This window comes from Equus caballus, chromosome 6 (assembly GCF_041296265.1).
Source record: "Equus caballus isolate H_3958 breed thoroughbred chromosome 6, TB-T2T, whole genome shotgun sequence".
Lineage (NCBI taxonomy): Eukaryota > Metazoa > Chordata > Mammalia > Perissodactyla > Equidae > Equus > Equus caballus.
The window spans coordinates 82,108,173-82,131,497 of record NC_091689.1 but is presented as its reverse complement, the minus strand read 5'-3'; the positions used below and the strand labels follow the sequence as shown (position 1 = coordinate 82,131,497).

Sequence of the window (23,325 nt, the reverse complement as noted above, 5' to 3'; positions counted from 1 at the left end):
AGCTTTAGTGTCTGTGGCTCGTGCCTTCCTTAGGCAGCAGGGCTGAGAGTATAGTTCATTTTCAAAGAGCGTCCTCTCCCTTTGATGTCAGGTCAGAGTCAGAGGAGGTAGTGAGATCAATGGGGGTGGTGCTGTCGACAGGCTGCTGCAGGTAAGGGCAACTGTGAAGCTGAGAAGCGACTGGATTATTTTCAGCTTCTTCTTCCCCCTCCCTCTCCCCCCCATATACCCACTTCCAAGGCTCCGGTGACCCAACATTTCTTGGTGCTCCCTCCAGGCTTGCAATGTATGGTTAACTAGGTTGCGCACTGCATATGAGACCTTCTTCTAAAGGGCACGATTCACCCCAGAGACATGGTAATTTGTAGATTTGTTATGACAATTTTCCAGAAGGTGGCAGTAAAGTGTCTTGAGGAGGGGAATAGGGCGTATGAGCTAGCACAGCCCTGGCTTTCTGAATGCATTGTGCTCTGCACCTTGGAAAGTGCTGGAACCCTCTAGCCTGTCTGGCCAACTTGGTTTCTCACCCTTCAAAGTCCAGTAAAGACACCACTCCCTGGTGAGCCCTTCTCAACCAGGTGCGGCATGTTCCCCTGAGCCCTTGGCACACACCTCTATTTTCCCACCTCACAGGGGACACTGTCTACCTGAATCCGTCACCTGGCTGAACCATCACATTCACCTTTCAGTCAGCCCCCATGCCTAGCACAGCACTTAGTATTTGCTCAATAAAAATTTGTTGAAGAAAGAATACTGAAACTGTAAGTTTGTCTTATCAAAAGCTTAGGTTTGAGAAATCATCATCAGTAAAAGCTGTGTCTGGCATGCCAGGGGCCCATTTAGTCTCTGAGATTTCATCCTTAGATCAGGCCAACCCACTGGAGCCACGTGCCCGGAGAGTGCTACTCCCTGGGCCCCGAGTCCCTTTTACTAGGTTTGGCTCATGCCTTGACTGGTGCTGTGCGACAGTGTAAGAAACAGCCATGCAGGGGCTGGCCCGGTGGTGCAGCGGTTAAGTTCACACGTTCCGCTTCAGCGGCCCTGTGTCAGCCGGTTCGGATCCTGGGTGCGGACATGGCACCGTTTGTCAGGCCATGCTGTGGTAGGTGTCCCACATATAAAGTAGAGGAAGATGGGCATGATGTTAGCTCAGGGCCAGTCTTCCTCAGCAACAAAGAGGAGGATTGGCAGCAGCTGTTAGCTCAGGGCTAATCTTCCTCACACACAAAAAAGAAAGAGCTGTGGAACATTTCTGCTGTGTTTAGGGCAAGGCTAAGAAGACATTGTTTATTACATCTCACAGGTCTGCTTCTTGAGGTCCGTGACAAAAAGTTCTATGATCTCTATGCCAGGAGTATTTTTGCTTCTTTTGAGGATGGTGGTGTTTTTTACTTTACAAAGTGAGTTACTTGGTTACTGGGAAATTTGTGACCCACTTTCTATGATGTGTACTGACTTTCTCCCACCTTCTCTGGAATGGTTTGTCTATTCTAAATAACCATTTTTGTATCTGGGAGAGACACGTGTTGGGGAGGAGGCAGGTGGCAGCACCTCCCTGGGCACACAGCCGTCACGTGCAAAGGTGGCTCTGGGACCCAGCTACTCTGACTTCATCAGGCGGAGAGTAAAGGAAACCAAGTGGGAAGGAAGTGAATGCTTCTGGGTCAGCGCCTGGGGTTTCCCAGAGAGGGTGAAGCACTGCCACAGATGGCATCTCTGACCTCAGGCCCCAGGAGGGCCCTGGAACCTCAGGGAAGACTGAGGTGAAGAGAGCACTTAGGACTATTGAGCTGCCGGGCCATGAGGCCGGGGCCCTGGGCCCGCCTCCCTCATCGTCACACTACCCCGGTGCCTTCAGTGTGCAGCCCATGCTGGGGATGCAGCAAACACGTTCCTGAATGAGCCCCACCTAGGGCTGACTGTTCTAGGGCTGGGGTGTCCCCCATCGCCTGACCCTTCACTACATTAGGTCTGAAAGTAAGGACCGTGTGTCCTGGAGGGCAGCGCTGGTGTGGCCAAGACAATAATAATCATTGCCTATAAGAAGTTAGGCAAATGTGTCGTTTCCAGATTCCTCTTGGGTCTGAGTTAAGTATTTTCAGATAACTTTAATCCTGGACATGAGGGGCAAGGCAAGCGGCGTGTCTTTGGCGCCTGGAGAAGGATGCCCCAGGAGGGTAGACGGGTGGGTGGTGGATGCGGGAAACCAGCCCGCCCCAAGCTGCAGTCGAAGCGGGTTGGCCGGTGGCTGCCGTGGGGGTCCTCAGAGGCTCTGCAGCACCTCACTAGCTGTTTCTCTTGCCTGCAGCTCTGTCGAAGATGCACTGGACACCGGAACACGCCCAGCCCCTCAACCAGTGGCCAGAGCAGCACCTGGACGTCTCCTCCACCACCCCGTCGCCGGCCCACAAGTTGGAACTGCCCCCTGGGGGTCGCCAGCGCTGCCACTATGCTTGGGCACACGACGACATCTCTGCCCTCACTGCCTCCAACCTCCTCAAGCGCTACGCAGAGAAGTACTCGGGGGTCCTGGACTCACCCTACGAGCGCCCCGCCCTGGGCGGCTACGGCGACGCCGCCTTCCTCAACGGCGCCAAGGGGGACCCCGAGCCCTGGCCCGGGCCGGAGCCGCCCTACCCTCTGGCATCGCTCCACGAGGGCCTCCCGGGGACCAAGTCGGGCAGCGGGGGCGGCTCCGGGGGCCTCGGGGGCTCTCCGGTTCTAGCCGGGAACCTGCCTGAGCCGCTCTACGCCGGCAATGCGTGCGGGGGCCCGTCGGCGGCGCCCGAGTACACGGCGGGCTACGGCGGGGGCTACCTGGCCCCGGGGTACTGCGCGCAGGGCGCCGCCGCGCTGCCGCCGCCGCCCCCCGCCGCGCTGCTGCAGCCCCCGCCGCCGCCGGGCTACGGCCCCTCGGGGCCGCTCTACAACTACCCCGCGGGGGGCTACGCCGCGCAGCCGGGCTACGGCGCCTTGCCGCCGCCGCCGGGCCCGGGCCCGGGCTCCTACCTGACCTCGGGGCTGCCGGCGCCCACGCCCCTGGCCGCGCCAGGCCCACCCCGGCCCGCGCCCGCCCCCTACGCCTTCCCGGAGGGTGGCGTGTCGCTGAAGCGCAAGGCGTCCGACGAGGGCGCCGACGGCCGCTACCGCAAGTACGTCTACGAGCCCACCAAGGCCCCGGCGGCCGACGGCGCCCCCTACCCCGCGGCGGACAACGGCGACTGTCGGGGCAACGGGTTCCGGGCGAAGCCGCCGGGCGTCGCCGAGGAGGCGTCGGGCAAGTACGGGGCCGGCGTCCCGCTCAAGGTCCTGGGCTCCCCCGTCTACGGCGCGCCCCTCGAGCCCTTTGAAAAGTTCCCAGAGCGCGCCCCGGCGCCGGCTCCCCGCGGGGGCTTCGCCGTGCCGTCGGGGGAGCCTCCCAAGGGCGTGGACCCGGGCGCCCTGGAGCTGGCGACGAGCAAGATGGTGGAGTGCGGGCCCCCGGTGCAGTGGGCGGACGTGGCGGGCCAGGGCGCGCTCAAGGCGGCGCTGGAGGAGGAGCTGCTGTGGCCCCTGCTGAGGCCGCCCGCCTACCCCGGCAGCCCGCGCCCGCCGCGGACCGTGCTACTCTTCGGGCCGCGCGGCGCCGGCAAAACACTGCTGGGCCGCTGCCTGGCCACGCAGCTGGGCGCCACGCTGCTGCGCCTGCGCGGGGCGACGCTGGCCGCGCCGGGCGCCGCCGAGGGCGCGCGCCTCCTCCAGGCCGCCTTCGCGGCTGCGCGCTGCCGCCCGCCGGCCGTGCTGCTCATCAGCGAGCTGGACGCCCTGCTGCCGGCCCGGGACGACGGCGCCGCCGCGGCGGGCGCGCTGCAGGCGCCGCTCCTGGCCTGCCTGGACGGCGGCTGCGGGGCCGGGGCCGACGGCGTGCTGGTCGTGGGCACCACGTCGCGGCCCGCGGCCCTGGACGAGGCCACCCGCCGGCGCTTCGCGCTCCGCTTCTACGTGGCGCTGCCCGACGGTCCGGCCCGCGGGCAGATCCTGCAGCGGGCGCTGGCCCAGCACGGCTGCGCGCTGAGCGAGCGGGAGCTGGCGGCCCTGGTGCAGGGCACCCAGGGCTTCTCCGGGGGCGAGCTGGGCCAGCTGTGCCAGCAGGCGGCGGCCGGGGCGGGCCTCCCAGGGCTGCAGCGCCCCCTCTCCTACAAGGACTTGGAGGCGGCGCTGGCCAAGGTGGGCCCTCGGGCCTCCGCCAAGGACCTGGACTCGTTGGTGGAGTGGGACAAAATGTACGGCTCCGGACACTGACGGCGGCTGCGGACATTGACTGCGGCCTCCGGGGGAGGCCGCTGGAGCCGCCGCCCCTTCCTCCCTCCCTCCCTCCCTGTGCCCTCCGTTTGGGAGGGATGTGTTTAACCAAACCGGGCTGGGAGGGCGCCCGAGTGAGGAATGTGGGGTGGGTCCGCGGGGCCGGTGGGGGGGGGGGGGGGCTGCCGGTGGATTTTTTTCGTGGGAAGGAAAATGCTTCTGCTAGGCAGATAGATGCCATATGCGCTGTGTACTCAGGTTTTCCCTATTTATTGTGGACGGGAAGCTTGCCATCTCCGCCCCAGGGACGGGCAGATCCGGGGCCTAAGGAACTCCTGCTCTCTCGCCACAATCCTTTTGTCTCCTCGCTGTCTGAATGGCTCCCCTGCTTTCCCCCACTCCCCTCCCCCTTTGCATCGCGTAGTTTTCTGTCCCCTTCGCTTTGTCACCCGCCCGCCCCCTCCCCCTTTGCTGGCCCTGTTCTCTTTTGCTTCTCTCTCCCCTGTCTCTATCCATCACCCTCTGTGCTTCCTTCTCTGTTCTGCTCTCCAGCCTCTCTGTGTCTTGGTGCCTCTCCCTGCCTTCTGTCCCTCTCATTCAAAGACTGCAGTGTCCCTTTGCAGGAGATCTGGAGGTCCAGGGGCTGGGGAGGAGCGGGTAGGGAGTTCCCTCCCACCCTGTTATCCCTCACCCAGCTGACACCTTGGGTCTGAGAGGGTCAAGCAAAAAAACAAAAACAAAAAAAAAAACAAAAATAGAACACCCAAAGAAGGGTTTTTTGTTGTTTGTTTTTGAGGGGGAAATCCCAGAAATGTAGCTTGTTCAATATTTTAGGCCTCTTATTTTTGTAAGATGTGTAGAATTTGCTGTTTTTCTTTTTATTTTGACAACTCAGGAAGAAACTGACCTCAGAAAGAATGTTAGTTTTTGGCTGCTCTCCTGTGTGTCCCTACTCGGACTGTCCCCAACCCCCACCCCCCCTCCCGCCCCCCCAGCAGATTCTCCCGGAAGACTCAGAAAGTGAGAGACTTTCCGGCGAGGGCAGAGGCAGACCAGAGGCCACGCAGAAACCCCTCCTCTTCCTGGGATAGAAGCAGAATGTATTTCTAGGGCTTCCCCGGCAGGTCCCAGGTTGTAGGCAGGGGTGTGGAGGAGGGGGTGGTGGGACTGGAGAGGAAGGTCTTGTTCCCGTCCCATGGCTCTCCTCGCCGGGCCCCAGCCCTCAGCTGTGTTTTCTGTGAAGGGTTCTTTATCCAGAGTTGGGATGCCCGTGCCCACCTCCTGCCCCAGACCCACAAAGTAGGCTGAAAGGGCCCACACGGGACGATGACCCCGGCAGAAACTCCCCATAGAGGTCATCTCGCTGGCCCTTGCCTAGGCAGAAGTCTCCTGTAGCTTATGCCAAGAGGATTCCCTCAGGAGGGCAGACAGTCTGGCCACAAGGCTGGCTGGCAAAAAGCTGATTACAGTCTCAGCCTCCCTCATCTGCTGGGGAGCTCTGAGGAGGACTCAGCATTTTAGAAGGTTCTATGGGGAAGTGTGTCTCTCCCTTTCTCCCAGGGTCCTAGGGCTGAGCTTCAGGGGCTGTGAGAGGGTATGGAGATGGGCAGGCTGTTTATCCCTGACAGTGGGGGCTTGTTCTCAGCCCCACCCAGACTTCCCACCAGAAGCCCAGGCATGGGGCCCCGTCCTTGTGGGAACCATATTCCTCTCCTTCCCACCAATTTCCCAATGGGACTTCAGCCATTTGTCCCCTTCCCCTCAGGGAGCCCATTTCACAACTCTGACGTTTGGTCCAAAGGAGGCGAGGGACCAGCCCACACCCTTACCTCTTTTCTCTCCAGCGCCAGCCTCCCGCCCTGTGTCCTGCTGGCCTTAGAGCTCCGGCAGTCTCTGTACCTCTCCCACTCCCAGCTGGAAGGGTGTTCGTGGGGCACGTTTCAGGTGCCAAGGTGCTGAGGGCCTGTGCTTGCCCAGGAGTGCGAACAGGAAAGCTGCTCTGTTTTTTCCCCTTGGTCTCTGGCCCTCCTCTCCTCAGAGCTGGCTCACTGCAGGCCTTCGGCGGCCCAGAAGCAGTGGGCTGCGGGTTCTTGTCTGTGAAAGGCCCTGGGAGGGAGCAGGGAGCGAGGAGGTCGTCTCAGGTGTGTGTGTGTATGTGGGGGGTGGCGGAAGGCATCAGGGAAGTGGGGTTGGGATCCCAGCCTTCCCTTCAAGAGGCAGGCGGCTCTGGGGGTTGGGGAAGAGCTCACTGACCGAGACCCAGGGCCCCCACTGCCTCCTCTGCTGGCCTTGGGGAACTTTGCACAAGGAGACAGCCCCCAGTCTACTAGCACCTACCTCATGGGCACTGGGGTGGGTGGGGAAGGGCAGGTCCAGCTCCGGCAGTGTTGGGGGGGCATACCAAAGAATCCAGGGGCAGGGATTGGGGGGGGGGCAGACTCGCAAGCTGGCCCTCTCCTTCCTCTACCCAGATTGGGGTTGGGGTCCCCTCCTTCAGCTGTAACCATTTCTACCTCATTTTGCTGCGTGTTGTACATGGACGTATTTATCTCCTGTCTGACGATGCTCTGCAGTTGTGGTCTGTCTACCTCAGAAGAGACTGTATTTTAAAAGAAAGTATTACACAGTATTAAAGTGATGACGTGGTTTCCAGAGGATTTCTTGGGGGCAGCAGGATGTGGGGAGCCCTGTGGGGAATGCCGGCTCTCAGTCTCCAGGGCCATGGGTGTGGCTCTGTGGGTGCTTCTGTTTCTTCAGCAAAACGTCATGGTGGGACTCCTGTTCGCTCTGGCACAGCAAGTGCCTACGAGGTGCTGGGCAGTGAGGCCGCGGGGTGAAAAGCCCCCGGACAGGGAAGGCCCTTCTGCAGTTCTGACCTCTCAGAGGCTCTGGGACTGACTCATATCCCCCGAGCCCTGAAATGTGAGGGGAAAGAACGGCTCCCATGTTTGCTGAATGAGTGAATGAATGAACAAATGAATGCATGGAGGAAAGGGAGGCTGAGGAGGAAGCGTCACCCGGAACTGGATGGCAGCCCTTGTTGGGGGCTGGGCCTGCGCTTGTCCCCCATTCCTGGATGGAGGGACAGCGGGCAGAGGGCAGGGTGTGGAGGCAGCGAGTTCCAGTCTTTAAGGTCACATGGGATCCTTTGTCTGCCAGCATCTGTCAATCCCCAAGCTCTGTCTTTGACAGCTGATCATAAATTGGGAGAGAAAACTAGGAAGGAGCATCTTGCTGAAAAAGCTGTGTGGAGGTACCTGTGAGAGGTCTGGACCCACCACTTCCTGAGGTCCTTGAATGCACTAAGCACAATTCCTGAAAATCCCAGAGTGCAAGGGGAGCGGGCACCCAGGCTGCTGCGGGCTCAGGGCTTGGGGCATAGCTGGGCTTTCGGGAGGCAAAGCAAGCCCAAGGGGAGACCTTATGGAGCAAACAGTTTCCCCTGGGAGAGAAACAATTGTGTGTGCCTGGACTGGGTGGGGGAAGGGGCCTTTGGGGGGTCCAGACCCCCTTGCACTCTAGTTGATTTATTGTACATGTACCCTGTGCAGACTCTGTGCGTAGCACTGAGGATACAGAAATGGTTAAGCACAGCCACTGTTCTGGAGAGCCCGCAATACAGGGTGGGAAAAGCTCAAAAATGGATCATTTGAAAATACAACTGGCACGATATTTGGTACAAAGAAGACACTGAGTAAACGTTGAATAAATCCTCGAATTAATTTCCACGTAAGTGTCGTGATGGAGGATGCACAGGTCATCTCAAGAATGCCCAGGAAAGATCCCCTCGTGGTGGTGGTGGTGTCACAAAAACTTCCTGGGCAGGGTTGGGTACAGCCTGGCAAAGCAATGCTGGCTGGAGATTGCACCATACGCGTGGTTTGTCACAAGACCTTAAAGTGCCGGCAGGGGGAGGGAGGAAGTAAGGCTGGAGCAATCACTGGGACTGCAACACTGCACCCCGAGACCCTTCCTTGCCCGTGAAGAGCTGAGGCCCCATGATCAAGCCTGTGTGCATGTTGTGGGGAGGAAGTTGCAAGCTAAGAATTCACACACTGATGCAACAGATCTTTCCTGAACACCTATTATGCACTAGTTGCCATGGGGACCGTGGATGGACCTTCCAGTCTAGTGGAGGAGACAGTAAAAGGCCAGAGCAGCGGGCAGTGCCGTGGGAGTAGAGAGGAGGTGCCTAATGGGGACTCGGCAAAGGGTGTGTCCGGGAGTCAGGGAGGGCTTCCCAGAAGGGACCTGTCAGCTGAGGAGTGGCCCAGGCAGAGCAAAGAGTGCTGGCCAACATCCAAAGGAGAGCCAGAGCCAGGCTTGCTTGGGGAAAGGAAACAAGTGTAGCGAGTGGGGCCCTAGAGTGTGTCTGTGCGAGGCGAGGACTTGCGGAGGACCGTACCTTGTCCAGACAGGCGAGGTTGAGGGTTTGGATACCCAGGGCGGGGAGGATGGGAAATGACAGAGGCTATGAATACTACATTAGTATTCAGTAGGTAGGAAGAGCCTTTAGGAATTGATTGGATATCGGCGATAATGGAGAGCAAGGTGTCTAGAGCTTCAGGTGGAGGACGAGGGCGGGTAAACCGGTTAGAAGAGATAGTAGAGACTTGCTACGCTTGAGGCATCAGTGGGGCGGCCAGGAGGCCGAGGACAGGCTTTTCAATACGAGGGCGCAGGATCCCAGCCTCCGGGGGGTACTGAGTCCCACCAAACCCCTGGGTATTGGGAAACCCTCTCACTCCAATTCCTGGGTGTTGGGAGACCCTCACTCTCATTCCCAGTTCCCGGGTGTCAGGAGGTCCTCCAACAAGTCGCCTGTGTTGGAGACGCCCTCCGCGTCCCTGAAAGTAGGAAGCCCCCTCCCCCACGACGTGCGGTGGCAGGCGCCCCTCCCCCACCCGCGGGCATTCGGAGCCCCTCCCCCACACTCGGTGGGCCCCGTCACCGCGGCGATGGCTATGGCGGCGTGTGCCCTGGGGTTGGCGCTCTGGGGCTGGGCGCTGGCTCCGGCGGACGCCGTGGACGCTATGGGCCCTCACGCGGCCATCCGTCTGGCTGAGCTGCTGACCCCGGAGGAGTGCGGCCACTTCCAGTCGCTCCTGAAGGCGCCGGAGCCGGGCGTCGAGGCCGAGCTGGCCCGGCTCTCGGAGGACCGGCTGGCCAGGGTCGAGCGGCCGGAGCCCACGGTGGAACCGGGCCGGCGGCGGCGGGAGGCAGCCGAGGTCTCCGACGGCTGCAGGGAGGGGCTGGCGGCCTGGCTGGCGGCCAAGGCCCCGTCCCTGTCTTGGGACCGCGTGGCCCGGGCCCTCCGGCGCAGCGGCCGCCCCGACGTGGCCCGCGAGCTGGGCAAGAGCCTGCACCAGCAGGCGACGCTGCAGCTGCGCAGGTTCGGCGGGCGCTACCTGCCCGCCCCCGCCGCGCCCGCCGCGCCCGCCGCCCCCGCCGCCCCGCGCCCCCGCCGCGCCGCCCGCCGCGAGCCCGCCTGGGACGCGCTGGAGCTGCTCGTGGAGCGCCGGCCGCCCGCGCCCTACGGGCGGAGCCCTGCGGCCTGGGCCGCGCCGCTGGCGCTCGGGCTCCTCGGCGGCTTCGTGGGCGCGCTGGGCGCCGGCGCGCTGCTCGTCCTGCTCACGCTGTGGATCACGGGCGGCGACGGCGACCCGGCGTGGCCCCGCGGCCCCGGCCTGGCCGCCCCCGCCGAGCGCAGGCCCGTCGGGAGGCCCAGCCGCGGGCAGGCCCAGCCGCTCCGGACCGCGCCCCCGCGGCCCGCGCTGCTGGCCGGCCAGGTGCCCGCTCGCCTGCGGCTGTAAAGCGGGGCTGGTGCTGGGCGGACGCTGCCGTCGACAACTATAAAAGTGACGAAATTCGCACAGCAGGGAGCGGTCGGTGTGTTGGTTCGCTGGAAATGACCCGCGCAGCCGACGGGTGGCTGTCAGGGGACGGAGGGGCTCCAGGCCAATCTACGGAGGGGGCGCGGGGGCCTTCCAATTCTCGTCCCCTGTAGTTCCTTATGTCGCAACTGCTTTTCCACTAAGAGCCACCATTTATTGAGCACTAACTGTGTGCCAGGCCCTATGCTAAGCAGTTACAAACCTTATTTGATATGATTTTCAAAACCCTAGAAGGAAGGTATTATCTCCATTACACATGAGGGAACTCAGGCCACAACTAGTTAGTGGCATAGTCGGGGTTTTGAACCCAGAGCTGCCTGAGCTGCGTCTGAGCTCCAGAGGGAATGACCTGTGCGCAGTAAGGGAGCTTGGGACGCACGATGGGCCCGGAATGGGACGCGGCGCCCCTGTTTACTCTGAGGCCCTGCTGGAGTGTTCAGGGGGCAGCACAGCTAGAGGCATGCCCACCTCGAGGGGCTGCTGCCTCGACGCTGCTCTCCCCACTCAGGCGAGGCCTCCTGAAGGGCTGTTGGAGCCCCAAACCTTTCCCACGCCGAGTGGCGGGCACCGCCGACCCATCCCAGGAGCTGAGCCTGGGCGAGCTGAGCCTTCACAGACTCTGCTGAGACTGAGCCCCTGCCACAGGAGGAGGCAGGAGGACAGCTGTGGGGTCCTTCTGGGTAGGAATGCCTGACTCCCCATCCACCCTGGGCTGAGGGGCTCTGGTGTGAGAGCAGTGACAGAATGACAGGCCAGTCCAAGAGGAGAGTTGAAAACAAGATTGACGTAACCCTTTATTGCAAATTCTAAAGTAAAAAGATGTACAGTACAAAGTAAAATTGAATTTTCAGACTATAAACTTCCAATCCACTTATACATTCTCATTTCTCAAGCATTTCTGCCATTTCTGCATAAACGGAGCAGGGAACAAGTCGAGGGGGTGAGGGAAGGAGATACAGCAAGGGGAAAAAATAGTGTCTAGAATAATCACAAACCCCAGAAGCAAGTGAAAGGAAAGACATTTTCTCGACCTGCTGTCCTGGTGATGAGAAGCGGGGGTGGTTGGAGCAGTGCAGTTTAAAATGGCTCTCAGAATAGCAGCATTTATGGTACCATTTCATCTTCCGAAGTCCAAATTATACTTTGCCCTTCCCTAGTGCCTTTGCCTCTGTATCTCAATAACACTTTACAAAACATTTAGTTAAAGCCTCACAACACCCCTGTGAGGTAGGTCAGTATTATTATCCCCATTTTACAGATGGGGAAACTGAGGCACAGAGAGGTTAAGTGACTTGCCCAAGGCCACATAGCGAGCCAGCAGTCGAGCTGGGGATGGAACACAGGAGTTCTGTCCCTTTTCTGGAACCACTGGACCACGCTCCCCTTTACCTATATACATTCTTCACACACACACACACCACACGTGCACACCCGCCCACCCCACCCCACTTAGCCTCTATGTACAGCAAACAGCAGTGGGGGGCAGGGGCAGGGGGTGCCTCAGGAGCGCTTTAATGGAGGAAATCTTGGAAAGGGGATCCAAGAAAGCATAGAGCTGGGTGACAACGCAGACTCTGTGCCAACCTTGGGCCCCTCCCAACCCTGACTTCCTCTTCTCTCCTGATGTCCCCCTGGCTGAGTAATTGCAGCCGATTCTTTAGGGGTGGGGGTACCTGAAAATCAACGAAGCTTTTTGCAAAACTTTGGGCAACATCTGAGAAAAGAAAGAGGCATCGTTACAGAAGATGCCCAGGACTCAAGTCACAAAGTCCTAACCCATGGCAATCTCACCTCCATAGCAGGCCTGGAGGCTGGGGGCCGAGGGGACAAGGATGGGGACTGACCTACCAGCCATCTCTCTCCAGAGTGGAGCTACTGGAGTGGACTAGAGTGGGCACTTCAAAATCCTCCTGAGTGTTCCTGGACCGGGAGACATGGCCTAGAGAGGGATGTCCCCAAAGCAGGGCAGGGGGAGGGAGGGGGAGGGGCGCCCCTCTCCCCTGCACGAATGTGAATGAGACCAGCCCTAGTCTGCTGGTTTATCTGTCAGGGTGATGGAGGGCAGGGCCCAGCATTAGCTAGCAGAGTGGAGGCTGGTGGGCATCGTGCTTGCCTGAGCTTTGGGGCACTGGGATAGTTTTTTTCTTTACATACTGGTGAAAAAGACAGAAGGCCAGCCCAGCTGGGTTGGCTGACATCCTCTCGGGAGCTCTGCTAGGTAGACTGGCGAGGAAGGGGTTTCCTGTAAGCACCGCCCGGCCGGGGGATGCCACATGCAATGGGTGAGCGGGGATGTGGGCGTCAGGACCTTGCTTCTCTCCAGTCTCTACTTCTCAGCCAGCATCTTGTGAGAGGCCCTCTGATTTCTCTTCCTTCCATTCCCCAAAGGTGCTAAGGTCCCAATTCCCAAACCCCTCCCAGGACTCAAGAATTGGGATAGTCAAGCAACAAACGCACACCAAGACAGGCTTCCCTTGTACAGTAAAAAGGCTCATTTTTATTTTGTTTCCTTTTGGCTTCTAGTAGTGACTGATGTACTTTTGATCACGTCTCGTTGAGAGCAGTGATGGCCTCTACACATTCGCTAAAACACTGATCTTCCCTACTGGTCTGTCACACGTTGACATTGGTTGCGGTGAAAAATAAAAGAACTCTGGGCATTGTCATTCGGGGCCTGACTGGGAGTTTCCGCTGATCTCTCGCAGTCGACTTCTGATGCCGGAAGTGGCTCATTTACTGAGGAGTGGGAGTGGGTCCCGTGGACTCGGGAAGTTTCTCCCACTCTGGCCCTCCACCTTAAATCACGGAGTCTCCTCGTCCTGAGTGACAAGGAGGTTGAGGGAAGAAGAGGGGAAAGTGTTTTCACACACAGACCAGCAACCGTGTCCGCTGCTGCTCAGTGGCTTTGCCTCTCTGCATCTGAAAGGAACAGCATCACACGTCTTTTTGCTCTTTGTCCTTTTTTAAAGGTGGATTGTGGAGTACAAATACTGCACCAAGGACCTGGCTACAAAAAATAAATATTTATATTGTATTTATATCTTTATATATATATATGTGCAGTGATACTGTGGCTGCTGCTGCTTTTTGAGTGGCCTCGTTAATATTTGGCAAAGCATTGCCACATACCCACTCAGTGAAGACGTCCGAAAACGTCATCGCTGATGCTTTCAGTTCAATGCCTGTTAACTGCGGGTGTAAACTGCTGGTGATGGTGTCATTTACTACCAAAGAAGTGTGGAGCAGGGCGACGAGTGAGCGAGTGAGTGAGTGGGTGGAGGGACGGTGGGTGACGGAAAAGAAGGCGGGAGAAGTTTAAAAAAGAAAAGTGAAACTTCAATAGAGTGGAGGTGGCTTCTTCCCTATGAAGCTGGCTGACAGGTGTCAGATACCAAGGCCCATGTATGTTACTGAGGAGACAGCTTGCTGGCTGGGATCAGGGTCTGGGGAAGGACAAGGTCCGATCTCAGAAAAACCTCATTAATATGCTCTAGTAGCTCTTGACATCACTAGCATGAGTGCCTGGAGTAGCGAGCAGGATCTCATAGCTCTGTTGCCCATCTCAAGACCTAAGAACAATTATGAAGTTTAGCCAAATCTTGCATAGAAGTGGTTAGAATTTATTGCACATTGGAACAAAAATATATATTTTTTTGTTGTTTTGGAAAAGACCATTAGCAATAAAAAATTTTTTGTCTGTCTGTCTGGTTTGGGGATGTACATTGGCTGACAGCATCTCTAAGTTCTAAGAAGAAAGAAAAGTATAAAAAATAAAAATAAACATGACAATGGCATAAGCCAGAAGCCATTTCCTATTTAATAAGTTAATAATTTGTATTTACAAAAAGGCATGCCAATAAAATAAAATGATATATTACAGTATTTATAATTCTCTTAAAAAGAATAACCACACGTGTCAGCTTCTGTTTTGTGCTGTTGACGATGGAGCCTGTGCATGTTACTACACATCCATCCTAGCAGTTAGCAGGGTCACCGAAAGGAATGCCTCCCCAGCCTGTATCGGGTGTAGCACAGAAAGTCCTACGGGTGATGCTGCAGAAGCAGGCTTACGAGAGCTGGACAGTTTCGAACGGTCCACCAGGACAGAAAGCTCTGCTTACTGACTCGCTGTGGTTTGTTCTACACAAAGCTCGTCAGGTGGACTGTGCGATTACATCCACAGTGCTTCGACTGCAAGGCAGATTGGTGTGTCTGATTACGGGTGGCTTTTTCCCCTCTGTTGCAGGGTTCAGGAAGAATTTATTTGGGTTTGCATGCCAGAGTCTCTCCTCATTCTTTGTACAGACTTCCTGACACATTCCACTGCAGCATCTCGGCTTTGAAATCTAGTCACTGGATGAGAAACCCCTGGACTAGGAACTGTCTTTCCCAAAGCAGGAGATGGAATGGAAGATACGACGCTCCCCCCAAAGCCAGCCTCCAATGACAATGGGCAGGTTGCTAAGCACACAGCAAAACTGGCTGAAAGGGAATGTGCTGGGGGAAGCTGGAACATCTTAAGAATTAGCATTAGGTCGCTTTCTCATGAGAACCAGTGCAATAAAGAAACCAAGTGGGCTTGGTTCAGAGGCAGCTCCATCTCTACCTCAGGTCCCACCAGTGACTATTCTAATAACAAATGAAATAAACCACAGCTGTAGCCCCAACGCTGCTGCCCTCACCCGCCTATGTGGGTAAGGGCAGCCCTGCTTGGTGGAAAAATGTGATGGAGGCAAGAGGAATCATGCAGCGTGTAAGCCCGCGATGATGCCTCTGTAGAAGAGAGAGGCCCGGTCAGCACATCCGAACCCTCTCCACATGGACCCGAGCCCCGAGAAAGCCACGATGCAGAAGGACATGATACTAATGAAGTGAGCACCCCTTAACCCCCCACGAAAGGTTGTTTGAAGTTCCCCAAATTACCCCCAGAGATAACATGCTACTTTGAATAGCACTTTCATCTCTACCCCAAGTAAGTGTCAGTTCTCCAGTATGAAGGCTAAACAACCATCATAAATATTGCGAGATACAAATGAACCTTTTTTTCTTTTGATTTTTGTTTTTAGCCCTAGGATTTGGTTTTACAGTGACATTATTAATACAAGCCATTCGAGATCAAAGCTTCCCCATGTACGGGACACAGAGCAGCATTAAATAGTTCATCTTTCAAAATGTGCAACAATGGCTGTATGTTAGAGATGTCTGTTAAACATATACACACAACGGATCCATCTGCTTGTTGGACTGGGTTTGTTTTTTGTGGGTGGTAGTGGTCAATTGGTTGGCTATGTTTCCCTACCCAGAGGTGTATGAAAGACTTCTAAGAATTCAGAAAGAATTGCAGCGGGTATGGAACTCTTACCATTTTTTCTCCAAATACAGTGAACGGTGCAGGGCCGGGTCCTGTCCAAAGGCTGACCCAGTGCAGGGGACAGGATTAGTAGTGTCCTGTGGTGTATGGTTCTCATGCATGACTTCTGATCACGGCATGCCATCATGCAAATCATTTCTACGCATTGAACGAGCACAATGTTTGGAATTGGCCTGAGCAAGTCCTCCTCAGCCTGAAGAAGCCTGATTGTTCTCCCCCACCCATCTCCAAACCACGTGAAGCCCATGTGGAGAAGATGCGGTTTATGTCAAAGAAACTGACAACTAAATGACATGGGCTAAATGTGAGTGTGTGTGTGTTTTTTCTTTTTGCTGCTTAGCTTAACTAATGTAAGAATGCAAATATAGTTTGCATGAACAAACAAACTTTTAAAGTGATGCTTTCTGCTTCTGAGAATCAACAAAATGAAAAAATAAAATCCATTTGGCTGCAACGGAAATATGCTGGTCCCGGCAGCCTCTCCTCTGTTTTTGTATCCTGTTAGTTTTGTCCTAAGTTGCATTGACTGATGTGGAACATGCAGTAACCACCTGCCCAAGCATTAGAAAATCTGTGAGTCCAGGGAGCAGGGTCCTTTGCCCTTGGCAGGTCACTGCTCAAGATGCAACCATGTGACATGGTAAGCAGACTACGTTTGGTATAGATCTTCAGGAGAGTGTCTCCACAGCTGTTCTGCATTGATAATATTCAGGAAGTTTGTAAACAACCTTTCACTTGCAAGTTTTAAATCTGTACAATATTTACTCTTTGCTCTCCTCTAACACTTGGATTCTCTGACCTCTTTTTGTCTTTTGGCTCTTTCCCTTCTTCCTTCCTCTGCCCGTTGCTGTTTCTCTTTCTCAGGTTTAGTTACACTGTCATAGGATGGGAGGGAGGCTGTAGACGGGGTGCTCTCTTTTTTCTCCCGGTGTGTGCCTCCATTCTCTAGCTTATTGGAAGTTGTCTTTTTGCAAATGAAGCCCCGCCTTGCTAAATGTCCCCGGTAGGCGCGCTGCAGGACCACTGCTGACACCTCTTCCTGTTTGCGCCGCAGGGTGGTTGTGATTGGCTCGTAAGACACTTTGGAAGGATTGGATGCCACGAACCGCTCCTCCATCTGCTGCCGAAGGATGTCCAACTCCCCGCTATCTCCCAGGACCCGCTTGGTGAAGGCAAAAAGGATGTCCAAGCAATGGATGCGATCCCCACTGACCATTGGCAGATCCATGGCAATGAGCTCAATGGTGTTGGGCTTGGGCACTCGGAGAGGATGCTCCAAGGCATCTGCAAAGTCTGCCAGCTTACAGTACTCGATGAACTGGGTGGCATCGGGGTCGAACTTCTCCCAGATCTCATAGAAGGTCTCAAAGTCGTCCTCACTCAGAGGGTCTGCACTCTCCTCTGTGGCTACACTGAAGTTCTCCAAGATGATGGCAATGTACATGTTCACAACAATTAGGAAGGAGATGATGATGTAGCTTACAAAGAAGAAGATGCCCACTGAGGGATTCCCACAGTCTCCCTTGAAGCCACTCCCTGGGTGTTCCTTATCCAGACTGCAGTCCGGGGGGCGGTTGAGGATGGGCAGCAGCAGGCCATCCCAACCAGCTGAGGTTGTGATCTGAAAAAGGCAGATCATGCTGTTGCCAAATGTCTCAAAGTTGAACATGTCATCGATGCCAGCCTCATGCTTCACATATGCAAAATTGGACATCCCAAAGATGGAGAAGATGAACATGACCAGGAAGAGCAGAAGGCCGATGTTGAACAGAGCAGGCAAGGACATCATTAAGGCAAAGAGCAGGGTACGAATCCCTTTGGCACCTTTGATCAGACGCAAGATGCGCCCAATACGGGCCAATCGGATGACTCGGAATAGGGTTGGGGAAACAAAGTATTTCTCAATTATATCAGCCAGGAACATTCCTAAGAAGAGGAATAGAAGAAGAAAGGTCACTGAGACTGGAGACACCCTTTCTCTTTACTTATCTCACCTGGCACTATGGACCCTTAAGTTCAAAGGACTTTATAGAATGAGTGCCTTACTATTCAATCAGAACTCTCACAGTAGAAAAAGAAAGTCACATGTTTCAAACATATAGAAAAGCAGAGAAAGCAATAAAACAGACACCTATGTACCTAACACCCAGATTTAATAGACGCTAGCATTTTACCAAATTTGCTTCCTCTCTTCATCCCCAGAAGCAACCACAATCCTGAAGATGGTATGTATCATTCCAGTGTCTTCCTCATTTGCTAAGTGTGGATCCCTAACTAACATAGAGATAGCATCCTACCGTGTTTAAGGGATAATACTGTGTCTGTCTTTTCAGCTCTCTAACTTGCTTTCGAGACTTAACATTATGTTTGTGAGGTTGGGCTCCACTGTTAAAGTAATTTCATTCATTTTAACGGTTGAATGGTATTCCATTTTATGAATAGTTCCTCATTTATCTGTTTCCCACTCAAGGACAACTAGTTTTTTTCAGATTTGTGCATGCAGACTGATTCCTCTCCAAAATGCTATCAAATTTCCATTTCCACAACCATGAATGAGAAGCCCTGGCTCCACCCCTGGACTTCACTCCCCTTTGGCTGTGATGTCTTAGTTATTCCATTAACACCACCAATTTCCAAAGTATCTTCTTCCTAGCTCTGAAAAGACATCTTTGGTTTCTCATTGCCCCATGTCCCTACTCTACCAAACTAGCCTAGAAAACTAAAGGGACCTCTCATGAGTGGCTTTTAACTCAGAGCTTCTAGATTTTGTGTTTAAAGCCATAAATCAGAAACCAGTATGAGCAGATAATAACATCAAGGCATTAGTAGGATATAAAAGTAGAGTGTGAAAACATACAAACCAGAGGGTCTTTTTCTGCCTACATTCATCGAGGGGTCCACCTCAACCAGACCACCTGCCTTTAAACTACAGAGCAATAATGGGAGCCCAGTGAGGGCCACAGAAGGAAGAGGAGATGAAAGGGTTGGGAAGTGACAGCTGAAGGGAAGGTGATGACATCTCTTCCCTCTCTTGATGTTGAGGCCCCGACCAGACAACGTGAGCTTCAACTGACATGAAGGATTTAATTTAAATAAGGAAATATCTTTCAACTATAAGGATTCATAAATACGGAAGTAGTGACACGCAGAAGGCTATGGAATCTCCTTATTTGAAAGTTTCAAGCCACCAAAGAATCTTAGCTTTCAGGAAGGGACAAGATGCCGTCAGTTCAGAGAGTGGCCAGGTACCCTCTTAGGGCCTCTGGTGGAGCTGGAATTCCATGGGGTGTTTGAACTTTCAAGAAAATCTCTACCTCAGCTGGGACCCAGGATAAATTTCAGCTCCTTCTTTTTCTTTGTCAATTAAGTCGTAACCAGTGACCAGAAGAAGTCAGGTAATTTATGTACTACTTGCATTCCGTATATGGTGGGCAAGTAAGGCTTCAGAGAGGAGACCATGCCAGATGAAGGTTTTATAGGACGAGCGTGCATTTGTCCCGGGGGACGGGGAGAGAGGGGCAGGCAGCAATCCGGGCAGTGGGAGCACCATTCACGGGGTCCTCTAGGAGCAGCCAGGGCTAGCGCTATCCCAGCTTCTCTTAATTTAAAAAGATATTTTCTACACTTCTGTTTCTGAACAAATTAATGATATTTAATAAAAATCCCAATCATCAAAAGAAACTCTATTCTTCCTCTCTATTTTTAAGTACCATCTGAGAATAGGGGCCATGGTTTGGCCTGTGGGTTTTCCATCCCACTCAGTGATGGGTGGACAGAGAAAGTTCAAGAACAGCGCACAAGGGCAGCGTTGTCCAGAGCGTTTTGTGGGAGGTTATGAGTGTGGACTCAATGCTGGGCACTGGGCTTGAAGCCTGCTCACTCACTGACCAGCCACATGCTCTGTGCCTCAGTTCCTCACGATACTCAGAGGGTTGTTGGAAGGAGTGTAAAGTACTGAGAACAGTGACCAGCACATAATATGTGCATTAAAATATGAGACACCATTATTATTACTTGAACAGAGGTTGCTGTGCTCAAATAAAGGCAGGATGGTGTGTTAAACGGGATTCTTTACTGCAGGCCTTCCAAGAGTCTTCTAGAGGCTAATGTGTCCTGTGACCCTCCAAAGGGAAAGTCAATGTACAATGTCGACCAAAGTCATTTCATCATGGGATTCTTTTCTTGGGGAGAAATGTATGGGATTACTGTTGCTATAGCAACACACTTTTGTACATGCTGCCCTGGAAAAACATAAACGGATCACATCTTTCTCCTACTGATCACCTTTCAGAGTTTCTCACTGGGCTTGCAGCAAAATCCCTATTGTTAACCCGGCTTAAAAATGCATTTCACAGTCTGATCCTAGAGCTAGAACTAGAAAGTGACGCAGGCCAAGGGGAGGGCCAGCTGCCTCCTGGTGCCCATAGCCACCGCCTTGCTAAACCAGTGTAGCCACCAGACTCTGGGACTGGTTCCCACGGGTCTCAGGCACTCCACTTCTGCTAGCATAAGTCAGTCAAACCCACCTGGAGCCAAGGCACTGTTTCACCCTTCGAGACACTTTTTAGGAAGTCAAGGAAAAGTTCTGGGAGGGCAAACAGCAGGACAGCATTTCCTCTGCTTGCCAGGACATCACCCTTCCAGGCCTTTTTGGCGAAGCAAAATGCCACAATTGCTGTTAAAAACCAACTTGAGTTCTGCCTCTGCCACTTGCTAGTTGAGTGACCTTGGACTCTTTATGGTGACAACAGCCCGCTTCCTGGGCTGTCATAAGGCTCAAGTGAGGTAACGCAAGTGAACGAACTCTCAAATCATACCTGGCACACGGTAAATGCACACTGCCAGCAGCAGCAGCACGACCACTTACCATCACCACCAGAATCTCCCTAGGCCACTTCATCAACATCCAACTCAACCATCTCTCACCATTCCTTTTTCCATTTTGTACTGCTGTTGTAGCCATATTTTTTAATACATTTCGTTTTTGTTCTTTTTTTTAAAGATTTTATTTTTCCTTTTTCTCCCCAAAGCCCCCCGGTACATAGTTGTGTATTTTTAGTTGTGGGTCCTTCTAGTTGTGGCATGTGGGATGCCGCCTCAGCATGGCTTCATGAGCAGTGCCATGTCTGTGCCCAGAATTCGAACTGGCGAAACCCTGGGCTGCCGAAGCAGAGTGCATGAACTCATCAACCACTTGGCCACGGGGCCGGCCCCTTAATACATTTCTTTTACCTTCTCTGTTAGAATTTAAACTTTTTGAAAGCAAGGATCAAATCTAATCTTCCCCGCCCCCCAACCACAGAATTTACAATCCAAGCCTACTCTAAAGACTCAGTAGAAACCCCTCGGCCACGTAACCTGCTGGGCGGGCCCATGGGATGACGTGGGGGTACACACGGCCTTCAGCTGTGAGTAAGCTGCCTGCACTGCAGACCTGTGGAATTCGTCGCGCTCCCAGGAATCTCGTCCTCAGGGCCAGTCGGGTCCCTCTCGCCCTCGCCCGCCTGCCCTGCTCACCCACGATGGAGAGGATGACCACCACGAAGTCGAAGATGTTCCAGCCGATGGTGAAGTAGTAGTGCCTCAGGGCGAACATCTTGAGCACGCACTCGCAGGTGAAGAAGATGACGAAGACCAGGTTGATCCAGTAGAGGATGTTCTCCATCTGCTTGCTCTGAGTGTCTGTCTCCACCATCATCGTCACCATGTTAAGGCAGATGAGCATCATGATAACAATGTCAAAGGCTTGTTGAGTGACAAAATCAAAGATGATGCCTTGGATTTTGTTCTGGGGGGTGGAAAGATACAAAAGGACTCATGAAAGCCTTTCCAAGCAGGCTGTGGAAGCCGCCATCCTGTTAAGCAAAGCACTCTCTGCTGTCACCTCTGTAATACCGGCCGGCTCCATCCTGCTGCTGCATCAGGATGTCAGGAGCACGGATAGAGACCAACATCAACACTGCCTCATCAAGAGTCTGCTAAAATTGCCACCCTTGTCTTTTGTGTCTATGATACCAACCATTTCTGGATGTCTTTCTACCTCTCCAGCTGCTCCCTTTTAGTCTCATTTGCTGGCCATTTCTTCTCTTACTTAACCCCTTCTTTCTCCCTAGGAGAGCTCATCTGTTCCTATTGCTTACATACTATCTATGTACTTACGTTTCTCAAGATTTTTCTTCTCCAGCCCAGAGCTGCCCTCTGAACTCCTGTGTTGCTTACCTGACATCTCTCGCTGATGACTCATAAGCATGTCAAGGTTAACAAGTCCAAAGCAGAACTAAGTCCTTCCCCCTGCCCCTCACGCAGCTGGTTCCTCTCTTCTCTCAATCATTCATCCAGTTTCTAAGCCAGCAATCTGAGGGTCATCCTTGTCTCTTTCCCCTCCCTCACCCCCATCTGATCCATTGCAGGTCCCGTCGATTCTCACCCCCAAAATTTAACTTGAATTCATCCATTTCATTTCATTCCTCTAGCCTAAGCCAGCATCATCTTTCATCTGGATTTCTAGAAGAGTTTCCAAATTGGTCTCCCTGCTTCCTCTCCTGCCCTCATCCAGGCAGTCTCCACACAGTAGCAAGTGTGATTATTTAAAAACATAACCAGATCGCATCATTCTCCTACTTAAACCTTTCAATAGTTTGTCACTGGGCTTGCAATAAGATTCCTGCTGTTGGCCTGGCTGAAGAATGCTGTTCACAGTTTGCTGCTGCTCTTCTCGTGCCCTCTAGCTCACCGCAGCTGCCCACACTACTGTTTCCTGCTTGTAGGGCCTCGTTCGCTTTTCCTGGATCTCTTTCCCCAGCATTCTGGCTCCTTCTCGTTCACTCAACAAGACCCTCCTTACTGAAGCTTTCTTTGACTACCCTGTTGAAGCAGATCCCCCACCTCAAGCCTCCATCATTCTCTGTCATGGCCCTCCAGTTAATTTCTTCTCACAACATTCCACATTTATAAAGCTGTTTGCTTACTTTTTAAAAATTGAGATATAACTGACATATAACATTATATTAGTTTCAGGTGTACAATACAATGATTCAATATTTGTATATACTGCAAAATGAGCACCACAGTAAGTCTGGTTAACACCCATGCTTACTTATTTATGGTCTATATCCCCCACTATGTTGTAAGCTCCATGACAGCAGTGTCTAAATTTCGTTCATCTCCTTATGCCTAGTGCCTGGTACGCAGTAGGAAATCTATAAATACTTGCTGAATGAGGACTGATCACTCTTTATTAATGTTTCCTCGGCACCAAGCTTTCATATTTGAGTGTGGAAGAAAAGGCACTCAGGTTGCCACGTGCAAAGTACTGAACAGAACTTTAGAAACATTAACCTTCTTCCATTTCTTTTAGTCCTATTTATACCACAAAATGGAAACGCTAATATCGAGGAAATACAAAAAGCATTCTCTTTCTTAAGATCTCCCTGATTTTTTTTACGTACCTAGGCCCCTGAGCTGGTGCTTATTTTCAGGGCTCCTTTAACTCAGTGGTTTTCAAAGCCCCAGGGTCTCCTTCCTCTCAGAAGGTGGTGAGGGGCAGGCGGGAACAAGGCAGGGGATGAAGAGGGAAAATGCTCTGGGACTCCCCCTCTTGATCCAAACAAGGTAGTTAGCTCTATTTTTATTTTTACAAATTAGGTTGCCAGGTGAGCTTTTATTTTGACAGTTCTGCTGGTTTTTTAAAATAAAAAGTGACTTTAAGTGAAAGTCACAGAATAAGGAACTTCGAGCCTGGCTTTGGGGGTTAGGTCCCATCCAGCTGGGTTGTGGCTT

General features: G+C 53.6%; 3 protein-coding genes across 13 annotated transcripts in view; 2 read left to right on the top strand and 1 right to left on the bottom strand.

Moving 5' to 3' along the window:
* FIGNL2 (fidgetin like 2) overlaps positions 1-6,927 on the top strand; it is a 28,361-nt gene extending 21,434 nt beyond the window's left edge. Inside the window, exon 2 of the mRNA XM_023643594.2 lies at positions 2,309-6,927. Coding sequence (XP_023499362.1) covers positions 2,320-4,281 — 1,962 coding nt within the window. The 5' untranslated portion in view covers positions 2,309-2,319 and the 3' untranslated portion in view covers positions 4,282-6,927. The remainder of the gene's footprint in view (positions 1-2,308) is intronic.
* Positions 6,928-8,880: 1,953 nt separating this feature from the next.
* Positions 8,881-10,190, top strand: TMDD1 (transmembrane and death domain 1). Its single transcript, XM_070271452.1, has one exon. It carries the CDS (start codon positions 9,240-9,242, stop codon positions 10,092-10,094), a length of 855 nt encoding a protein of 284 aa, XP_070127553.1. The 5' UTR covers positions 8,881-9,239; the 3' UTR covers positions 10,095-10,190.
* Positions 10,191-10,939: 749 nt separating this feature from the next.
* SCN8A (sodium voltage-gated channel alpha subunit 8) overlaps positions 10,940-23,325 on the bottom strand; it is a 176,351-nt gene continuing 163,965 nt past the window's right edge. For all 11 annotated transcript variants that reach the window (XM_070271444.1, XM_070271445.1, XM_070271447.1 and 8 more), the window contains 2 exons: positions 21,064-21,334; positions 10,940-17,472 (listed from right to left, as the gene is read on the bottom strand). In XM_070271444.1, coding sequence (XP_070127545.1) covers positions 16,325-17,472; positions 21,064-21,334 — 1,419 coding nt within the window. In that variant the 3' untranslated portion in view covers positions 10,940-16,324. The remainder of the gene's footprint in view (positions 17,473-21,063; positions 21,335-23,325) is intronic.